The following is a 10465-nucleotide window of genomic DNA, read 5'->3' on the forward strand; positions in this document are numbered from 1 at the left end:
CGTAGGGGACATCCCGGGCAGGGACAGAGGGGATGGGCAGGGATGCCGGGGCCCCTCTCCGTGAGCAGCCGGTGCCGGTGGCCGTGCCCCCGCGGGCCGGGCCGTGCTCGGTGCCCCCAGACCGGCTGCCTGCAGAGGGCAGCGTGCGCCCTGCCGCGCCGCTCCCGCCGCTCCCGAGCTGCCGGCCGGGGAGCTCGGCCTTGCCGTGCGTCACGGGAGGCTGGCGGCCAGCCCCGCCACCGGCACCGGCACCGGCACCGGCACCAGCACCGGCCCCCGTACCCGGCACCCGCACCCGACAGCAGCACCGACATCGCCGCCGGCTCCGGGCAGCAGCACCGACATCGCGCAGCGGCAACGGGCGCCGACACCGGAGCCGGGAGGCGGTACCGAGAGCGGCCCCCAGCCCTGGCGGCAGCCCCGGGAGCGGCGGCCCCCCCGGCCCCCTGCCCGGCCATGCGGTGAGGGCCGCCCACTCGGTTCCTCGGCCCCGGGAGCGGCGGCCGGACGGGCTCTCCCTCCCTCCCTCCGCTACCGGCACCGGCAGCCTCTCCCCGTCCCGGTACCGGCGCCGGTGCTGCCCTGCCCCGCGGGCCCTTTCCCTTCCGTCCAGCGGGAGGTTGGCGGATTTCAGAGAGGGAAGGAGGGGGGGAAAAAAAAGCCCAAAACAACAAGAAGAAGCCGCCAGCTCCCGGGAGAGTCGGCCCGGAAAGGAACTCCTGGGATCACCGGGAGGTTGGGCTGGTTTTGGGGCCGGTTCCCGGTGCTTTCCCGGTGCCCACGGACGGGCAGGCGCTGGCGGGAGGAATTCGGGCTGTTTCACCCACAGGAACCCCTGAGAAAAGTCGCTTTGGATTTATTTCCTCGCTGGCAGCCGGATCTTTTCCTCCCGGGAAGTGAAACGCTGGGATCAGCGTCTCCAGCGAGAGGAAAACCTGCGTGGCCGTGGCCGGGCCTGACGTCCCGCGGGAATGCGGGAAGCGCCGCTGGCTTGACCGGGGAATGCTGGCGTTAACCGGGGCGCTGGGACTGGGGGGGTTCCTTGGCCAGGCGGCCCCCGGCGTCACCACCTCGGGGATTTCTTCTCCACCTTTTTTTTTTGTCACCCTGAGAAAGCTTCTCCCACAGCCCGGTCCCGGTGCCGAGTGAGCTCTTGGGATCGCCCTGGGGGCCTCGGTGCTTCTTTCCGGCTGCGGGAATTGCCCTGTACGCCCCGTGCGTCCCGTCACCCCCTCTGCCCCGGGGACCGGCCATGGCGTTGAAAGCCCGAGCGCTTTACAACTTCCAGAGTGAAAACAAAGAGGAGATCAGCATCCAGGAGAACGAGGAGCTCGTCATCTTCAGCGAGAACTCCCTGGATGGCTGGTTACAGGGCCAGAACAGCCGCGGGGAGACCGGCCTCTTCCCCGCTTCCTACGTCGAAATCCTCCGCTCCCGCTCGGGCTCCAACTACACGGACTACTCGAGCAGCCCGGCCGGCTCCCCTGGGCACGATTCCTCCTTCTACACAGCTCCCCCCAACCCCGGCATCTCCTACCAGGGCAGTTTCGAGGATGACGATGACGATGATTGGGATGATTGGGACGATTCTTGCACGGTGGTGGAGGAGCCCCGGAGCACACCGGGCACCAACGGGCACCCTTCACCCAGCCTGCAGTACCCACCGGCCTACGGCCACCACCAGCACGCTGGTTACCATCCCAAGCCAGCGCTGGAGAGGCAGGACAGCATGAGCTCCTCCAAGAGGGGCAGCGTGGTGGGGAGGAACCTCAACCGCTTCTCCTGCTTCGTCCGTTCAGGGGTGGAGGCCTTCATCCTGGGCGACGTGCCCCTGATGTCCAAGATCGCTGAGGCCTACTGCATAGAGATGGGCTCCAGAGGGCCCCAGTGGAGGGCCAACCCCCACCCCTTCATCTGCTCCGTGGAGGACCCGACCAAGCAAACCAAGTTCAAGGGCATCAAGAGCTACATCTCCTACAAGCTGACCCCCAGCAACATCAACTCGCCCGTCTACCGGCGGTACAAGCACTTTGACTGGCTCTACAACCGCCTCCTGCACAAGTTCACCGTCATCTCGGTGCCCCACCTGCCTGAGAAGCAGGCCACCGGGCGCTTCGAGGAGGACTTCATCGAGAAGCGCAAGCGGCGGCTGATCCTCTGGATGGACCATATGACCAGCCACCCCGTCCTCTCCCAGTACGAGGGCTTCCAGCACTTCCTCTGCTGCCGCGATGAGAAGCAGTGGAAGCTGGGCAAACGCCGGGCGGAGAAGGACGAGATGGTGGGCGCCAGCTTCCTCCTCACCATCCAGATCCCCACGGAGCACCAGGACTTGCAGGACGTGGAGGACCGTGTGGATGCCTTCAAGGCCTTCAGCAAGAAGATGGACGACAGTGTCCTGCAGCTGACGAACGTGGCCTCAGAGCTGGTGCGCAAACACGTGGGGGGCTTCCGGAAGGAGTTCCAGAAGCTGGGCAATGCCTTCCAAGCCATCAGCCACTCCTTCCACATGGACCCCCCTTACAGCTCAGATGCCCTCAACAATGCCATCTCCCATACGGGCAAGACGTATGAGACCGTGGGGGAGATGTTTGCTGAGCAGCCCAAGAACGACCTGTTCCTCATGCTGGACACTCTCTCTTTGTACCAAGGGCTCCTCTCCAACTTCCCAGACATCATCCACCTCCAGAAAGGTAAGGGTGGCTTCTTGTCCCCTAGTTATGAACTCTCCAACATGGTGGCCCCATGTGGGGGGCGATCAGCATGGGGAGTGGGATGGGGATGCAATGGGGAAATCTGGCACTGTGCAGTGATGGGAATGAGGATAGGGATGGGGACCATTGTCTGTGGCTCCCAGGGAAGCAGAGTGGTCCCCGCTGTCACAGCTCTGTGGTCACCTCAGCCCTGGAGAGGCTGCTGGAGCTGTTGGCTCCAGGACCAGGTTCTGCCCCACAGGGTGCCCTGGGCTCCAGAACTGCTGCTGGCACTGGGGTGGTCAGCACAGGCATCGCTCCCCCCGAGCCCTGAGCTGTTGGCTCCAGGGTGACCTGCCCAGCACCTCGTGAGTCAAGGCCTGTGTCACATCCACCCCCATCACCCTCATCCTCCCTCCTGGGCCAGGCCATGATGGGGTGGCCAACAGGGATGCTCTGGCAGGACACAGCTGGACGTGTCCCTGGGTGCAGGGCTGGTGGGATGTGGACATGTCCCTGTGTCCCACCAGCCTCACAGCACTCCCCTGGCCAAGGAGGGGACACACTGGATCTCTTGGGGACAACCGGGGCCAATCAAGAGTACAGTGTCCCTGCCTTCTGAGCCCAGGAGGGCTGGGTTTCACACCCAAGGGCAGCGGGGCTCCCTGCGTCCCCTTTGTCCCCTTGTGCTGGCTGGGTGTTTTGGGGCTGAGGAGGAGGAGAGAGGACAAGGCAGGGCTCTGTGTCCCTTTGCACCTGGGCAGCGGGGTGTGACACAGCCGGGGAGTGGGGCCAAAGTCCACACGCTCGTCCCGGCCCGGCTGCCCGTGCCAGCGTCCCTGGATTTTGGGGACTAGGTCTGTTTTCCCCGGGGTGCAGCCAGGGCTGTCCAATGTGCCGGCATCTGGGGGTGTCCGTGCCTTGCTCTGCGTCCTGGGGAAGCTGGGAAGGCGAAGGGCAGGACGGGATCCAGCCCCAGCCGTGTCCTCGCCTTTCCCTCCCCGCGTTGTTTACTGCAGCGGGAGCAGAGGAGCTGGATCCCATCCGGAAGTTAGGCTGCGTGGGCAGAGTGCAAGGCAGGATTTGGCCTCCGACCTTTGCTTCTTCCTCCTCCTCCTCCTCCTCTCCTCTCCTGGCACAGCGAGAGGGCTGTCACCCCAGGCCCAACACTCCCAGGAAGGGACAAGGAGACGGGAAAAATCCCGGAGAGCTGCAGGCCGGATCCTGTTTGCAGGCAAACAGCCTCTCTGCTAGCGAGGGGGCAGGAATGCAGGGCTGGAGCCAGGCAGGATTCTTTCGAAACCGAGCTGTAAAAATAAATGGAAGGAGGGGAAAATCTGGTGTCAGAGGGATGCTTTCCCAGCTGGGCTCCAGCCGGCACTCTGTCCTTCCCACATCCCGATTCACCGCCTTGACTCACAGCCCTCCGGCATCCCAGAGCCCCAAACCTCCTGCTAATTAGAAGGCTGACTGCCCAGGGATGGGGTGGAAAAGGAATTTGGGGAGGTCAGAGTTTGAAAGGAAAAGGCTCTTGGTCTTTCCTTGCCTGGAGGAGAGGGAAGAGGGGTTGATGGGCACGGGGAGATGGCAGCCCGGGAGCACACGGATCCCTCCCTCAGCGGTGGGATGCTTTGGCTGTTCTCCCGCCGGGACTCAGCAGGGCTGCCTGGGAAGGGGGGTGGAAGGGCACCCAGATCCATCCTCCTCTCCCCCTGCCTCGCCAGGCGCCTTCGCCAAGGTGAAGGAGAGCCAGCGGATGAGCGACGAGGGCCGGATGGACCAGGAGGAGGCGGACGGGATCCGCAAGCGCTGCCGGGTGGTGGGCTTCGCCCTGCAGGCCGAGATGAACCACTTCCACGAGCGGCGCGTGGCCGACTTCAAGAGGATGATGCAGTCTTACCTGAAGCAGCAGATTGTCTTCTACCAGCGGGTCAGCCAGCAGCTGGAGAAGACGCTACGCATGTACGACAACCTCTAAGGCCTTCCGCTTGCTGCCCCGCCGAAACCCCGCACTTCTCTCCCCGCCGCCTCGCAGGCCTCCTCTGATCGCGACCGGCTGAGAACGAACGGGAACTCATCACGCTAGTGACCAAATCACTTGGGGCTTTCTTCCCCCTTTCCCAGGCTGTGGGCCTGAGGGGAAAGGGCTCACCCCCCAGGCTGGCCGTGCCACCTCTGTCCCTGGGGACCTCCCACCCTGCCGCGGGTCTGGCGGGGGCGTGGGGGTGTCACAAGAGGGATGGCAGTGGAGGTGACAGTGCCACTGGCTCTGCCCAGGGATCTTTAGCTTTCTGACAACCCATCCTCCTCCAGCAGAGAGGTGGGTCCATCCCAGCCCCCCCCCTGGGAGAAGAAATCAAAGCGGTCGACATTTTGCACACTAAAAGCTTTTCTGATGGAAAAAGGAGAAGAAAAAGATCTTTATTTGGAAGAGGATGACTTTTTTTGGTTTGTTGTTTGTTTTGGTTTTTTTTGTCACAAGATCTTTTTTGATTTTTCGCAAACGTTTCTGCAGCATTTTTACCAGTCAAGTTTTTAAATAGACACACCGAGGCGAAGGGAAATCTCTTTCTCCAGCACAGCTGCTGCCTGGGAAAAGGGAGGAAAAAAAAAAAAAAAAAAGGGAAAAAAAAAAAGCCCCACAGCCTTTTCAATAAAATTGTTGGTAGAAAAAAACACCCACCTCCTTCCCAGAGATGTCTGTGGAAAGTGGAACTACTCCAGGATCCTGGGGAGCATCCGAGCATCCCCAGGCTTCCAGCCAGCTTCTGAACATCCCCGTGCCATGGGTAGCAGGGGGCTGAGTGCCTGGGTGGGGAGGTGTCCCCCAGTGCTGGCCACCCTCCTGCTCTCCAAACAACCCACTGAGGGGCAAATCCTGCCCTGCTTTGCCAGCCCGGTGTGCTGCTGCCGGGGCAGACAGCGGGGCTGGCACGGGGGCCTTGTTTTCCGAGGGAAATAGCTGGGATAAATCACAGGGAGGAAAGTTAGGGCCGCCTTGGCCTGGCTCCAGGGTTAAAATTAGCCCCGGCGTGCGGGCCAGCGGGGTATTGTTCAACCAGAGCGGCGCTGGGAATGCTGAGGGCTGTGCTCTGTCCTCCCACAGCCCCCCCCGGGCCCCCAGACACAGGGACCAGCACACCCAAACATCACACAGCCACGACAGTCCCCTTCGTCACAGCCCTATCCCAGCCCCAACCCCATCCCACCCCAGCCCCATCCTACTCTGGTTCCATCTCCCCTCCATCCCACCCCCATCCCACCCCAGCCCCATCCCACCCTGGCTCTTATCTCCCCCCACCCCAAGCCCATCCCACCCTGGGGCACGTCCCCAGCCTCATCCCACACTGGCCACATCCTGTCTTGGCTCCATCCCACCCCAGCCCCGTGCCACTCCAGCCTCATCCCACACTTGTGGTATCCTGGCTTGGCTCCATCCCACCTTGGCTCCATCCCAACTCCATCCCATGCCATTCCCACCCTGCCCCAGCCCCTCCAGCAGCAGCAGCCATGGGAACAGGCCAACCAAGCCCCCCGCTAACCCCACAGGGGTTAAGGCCTTGTGTCCCCATGCTCTGGGTGACTTGGCCCCATGCTGGGGACAGACGCCTGGGGGGATGGCACATCCTTCCCCCCTGCAGCCCCACTGCTGCCTGCTCTCCCACAATGGGCACTGCTGTCCCCTGGCAGGCTCCGGAGCTGTGCTGGCACCGGGCTGCAGCATCCTAGCTGCTTCACACCCAGCTTGGCAGGGGGATACCCTGCCTGGGGTTCCCCATGGTCCATGGGATGTTCCAGAGCGAGATTTTGGAGGATCGGGATGTGGGAAGAGGGATGAGGAGCTGGGAGGGTGGGAGAGGTGCTGGTGGTGTCAGGAGGGTGGGTGGAGCCCTGGTGAAGGAGCTCATCCTCCTCGGAGCCACCCTGATAAAACACTTGCAGATTTGGGCCACAAACCCAGGCTGGTCACACCCTGGGTGAAGGCTGAACTGCAAAGAGCTGCCTCTGCTCCAGAGCAGGGAGATGTCCCAGGGCTGCAGCTCATCCAGCACCCCAGCCTGGGGACAGGGACAGGACTGGGTCCCTACATGCTGTGTACAACCCCTCTAGATGCTGTGCCTCAGTTTCCCTGGGAGTGGACCTGTGCTCTCTCTGTTGTCCTTCAGCACCCACAAAGGTCTCCCTGCCCCACCAGCCACCCCCACTGTGTACCCCTACATCTGGACTGTGTCCCTAGGGCTGGCTCAGCATGGCAAACCCATTGGCTGGGAAAACCAGCTTCCCATTAACATTCCTGCCACCGTGCAGCAGGTGACTGGGGCCCTCTTTGCCCACGGGCAGGCGTTTCAGGGTCTGCCTCAGCTGTCTGGGGGGCTCCAGCATCCTTCTGCTGCCCCCTGCATCTCCAAAAGCATCCTGGAAAAGCACTGAGCTTTGGAGGATGACACCAGCTCCGGGCATCCCTGCGGCTGCCCTGGTGCTCCCACCACTGGGTGGGCACCCCAGGGTGGGGGGTGGTGGTGGGGAAGGGGCTCCACATGCCCCAGTGGTTTCGGTTGCTGCCCTTCTCCAGGGCACAGGCTGTTCCCTGCTCCTGCTCAGGGTCACGGCAGGAAAAAGAAACCCCGGGGCACGCGGGGCCAGGAGGAAACGCCGGGAACACGGGGCAGGTCCCGCTTCCTCCTCCTGCTTCCCAAGGCTGCGCGCGCCTGGGAAAGCCAAGGCCGAGGCCCCGGTGGTGGGATCAGCCACCTCCGCGGCCCAACTGATCCCCCATCACCCTGCCCATCCTGGGGCTGGGGGCTCTGGGGTTGGGAAGACCCCCTTCCCAGGTGGGAAGCAGCCGGGGTGCTGCGGGGAGGGTGGGAATGTGCGGGGTGCCCCAGCAGCTGGGACGCTCGGAGCAGAGGCTCATCAGGTACCCACATGGACACCTCCACCAGCACAAAGAATGGGGGATCAGATGCCAAAGCAGCCCAGAGGCTTGAGCCAGCTCCTCCCAGGGCCAAGGGGAGCACGGGTGCTGCTCCTGGGCAGGATGGGACCTGCTGGGCACGCTGTGCTGCCGGCGCTGGGCAGATCCACAGGGGAGGGAGCAAACAGGGGCAGAGCTCAGGCTGCCAGCTCAGATCTTTTCATCACTGAATTCACACATTCCCGGAGCCTGACCCTGTTTCCAGGCCAGACAACGAGCCCCAGCTGGTTCCTTTGGCTGGGACTATAAATGCTCCCTCCTGCTCCCAGCCCAGGGCACTTATGGGGGATTGGCAGTGCCTGTGCTGGGGAAATGTGCTGGGAATCTCCTTTGACTGCTGCTCTACCAGAGGCCAGGCCCCCAACCTAGGGTGCTGTTGGGGTAGCCCTTGTTCCAGTTCTCTGTGCCAGGATAAATCCTCTCCCTCAGCTCCCTGGGGAGATAGGTCCTGCACTGCTGGGGAGCTGTGTCTCTGGGTGTGTTGTTTTTGTAGGAGGGGTGGAGAGGCTGGGCTCTGGTTGTCCCTCTGTCGTTGTCTTGGAGTTGCTGGGTGTGGAAATGGAGGTCAGGCTCAATCTGGCTTCAGTTTAAACCAGCAGCCGGGCTGGAGAGCAGCAGCTGCCTGGAGGATGCTTTCTGGTGTCCAACTCCTTTTCTCTCTACCCTTCCTTCTGCTCACCAGGGCCTGGGAAGCTTTAGTTCAGGTGGTGGGGGGATGTCAGACTTCTGGGGACAGCCTTGTTCCTGCATGGGCTGGTTATCTCCACCTCCCAGCAGGTGCTCCCAGGAGGACATGCCTGCAGCCAGCTCTAACCCAGGGTGCCAGGCTTGCTGCCAGCTGGGCAGGCTGTGGGCAGGTCGTGCTGAAATCCAGCAGGCACCTACCAGGGAGGGAAGGCTCCTGGCATCCTGGGGCTTGGCACAGAGCCCCTCAGCCTTGCTTCTCTACTACCAGCTAGCCTGAAGTCTGGCTCGGAGCTTGTCATTTGGGAAGCTCTTAGGAGGACCTGGCCACCCTTGGAATGAGTTCTTGTTCTCTCAGGCAGGGACTCCTGGAGACCTCTTCTCAGGTATGTGACCCCTGTCCCCTGAGAGGACCCCAACGAGCTCCTTCTGGCTCCCAGAGGAATCCAGAGCATCTTCAGGGGCTGGTGAAGTTTTGGGATGGGCATGAGGAGCCCTGACATCATGCTTATGTGAACTTAGGAAGGCTCAGGCACTTCCTGTGCTGCTGCCCCCGGGAGCAGTGTGGACAGTGTTGTCACAAGATCCTGTAGGCTGTGGTGGTCCACAGCAGTGGAGGATTTGGGAGGCTGGGAGCATGATGCTTGTATGGGTCCCAGTCCCTTTTGCCAGGCTGGGATGTGCTGGCCTGGAGCCTGGCTGGGAATAAAGTCCCTCCTTTGTTGAACCCCAGCATTGCATGGTTAGAGCTGAGGGGAGGGTTTCAAAGCCAGGTGATCTGATCTGCCCTGGGTGGATGCCTGAAGAAACCTGTTTGGCCTATTTGTTTGTATTTTAATAGGTGCCTGGAAACTGGTTCCTGAGCAGTGTTGGACTCTCCTCCTGCCCTGTGTCCATTCCCACCTACAATCCCTGGTGTCTTTGGGCTCCTCCTGGAACTGATACAACCATCCTGGTGTGGTTATTGACCCAGGAGAGGTGTTGGAGCAGCAGGGCTGCAGTCTCCTTTGGCCATACAACAGTGCTGCTCATGTCTGACTGATCTGAGCTCAGACTCCCTGCAACTCCTGGGTAAATCTGCTTGGTGATGGCCTTGCTTTTGATAGGCCTTTTCCTGCCATTTGGGAGGTGGTGGCAGGTCAGGGCTGTCAGCTCCATCCTGTCATGTCTCCCTGACTCACTGAGACTTGCTCACTCTCCTTTGTCTGTGCCTCTGGGTGTCTTCTGGCTCCCACCCTGCTTTCTGCCACCCAGCACTGGCTGCCCAGGATTAGGCCATGTGAGTTCATGAGCACGGCTGGCTCTGGTCAGCCAGCTGTGCACATCTGTCCTGCCTGGGGGGTGTGGGGGGAAGGCAGCACATCTGGCAGAGCAGCTAAACCTCTTCAGCTTCCCCTTCCTTAAACCTCTGCAAGCTTTATCCCCAGCTCAGCAGGGAAGGGTGCAGCCTGGTGCCTGTCACCCTCAAGACCACCCAGATCAGAGAGGTTCTGGCCCAAACTGGGGTGAGAAGGGAGCTCTGTGCTGCATCCTGACCAGGTTCAGAGCTCACAGCCCTAGATCCCCACGCTGAGAAGCCAAGGGGGACAAGCCAGGAAACTTTCAAGCTGCTTTAAGCTGTGCTTTGTCTGAGACCCTCAGTCCTTCCCCAGGGGGGTGCTGGTGAAGGGCTGGTCCTGCCCCAACCCCCCAACAACCCAAGTGGAGCCAGCAGCTTTGTTCAGGATTTAAACCCTGCCAGCAGAACTTGGCCCCGGAAAACCAGGACCTGTGCTGGCGTTTTCCAGGTTACTGCCTGTCCTCCCCTGACCTTGGGAAGTGGATGTTTCCCAGCAGCAGGAATACAACTGCAAGCCTTAAAAATAACCTGCTTCTCTTTCAGTGCTCCTTACGAAATAGGCCACGTTCCTTCTACTTAATCCCTGGGCACAAGGCAGAAGTGGTTGGAAAGGAAAACACGGCAGATGCTTCCAAGGGGGCTCTTGGGGGATGGCACTGGCTGCCCTGCAAGCTTCCATCCCTCACCAGGGGGTACACGCTGAGCAAAGGCAATGATAAACGTGCTGGTCTGAAGGTGAGGGGGAAGGCACAGAGCTGGGTTAACGTGGAAGAG

The 10465-nt window shown here is 61.6% G+C and overlaps 1 protein-coding gene across 1 annotated transcript; it reads left to right on the forward strand.

The window, feature by feature from the left end:
- Positions 1 to 226: 226 nt before the first annotated feature.
- Positions 227 to 5291, forward strand: SNX33 (sorting nexin 33). Its single transcript, XM_051628612.1, has 2 exons — positions 227 to 2693; positions 4418 to 5291. The coding sequence occupies exons 1-2, from the start codon at positions 1253 to 1255 to the stop codon at positions 4669 to 4671; spliced, it is 1695 nt and encodes a 564-aa protein (XP_051484572.1). The 5' UTR covers positions 227 to 1252; the 3' UTR covers positions 4672 to 5291.
- The last annotated feature ends 5174 nt before the right edge of the window (positions 5292 to 10465 follow it).

The sequence above is a fragment of the Apus apus genome, chromosome 10 (genome assembly GCF_020740795.1).
Source record: "Apus apus isolate bApuApu2 chromosome 10, bApuApu2.pri.cur, whole genome shotgun sequence".
NCBI classification, from domain to species: domain Eukaryota; kingdom Metazoa; phylum Chordata; class Aves; order Apodiformes; family Apodidae; genus Apus; species Apus apus.

Bases quoted from the DNA above. Each gene is read 5' to 3' on its own strand.
- SNX33 (XM_051628612.1), top strand. From the start codon at position 1,253: ATGGCGTTGAAAGCCCGAGCGCTTTACAACTTCCAGAGTGAAAACAAA. The intron at 2,694-4,417 runs GTAAGGGTGGCT...CTGCCTCGCCAG, and splicing joins CATCATCCACCTCCAGAAAG to GCGCCTTCGCCAAGGTGAAG.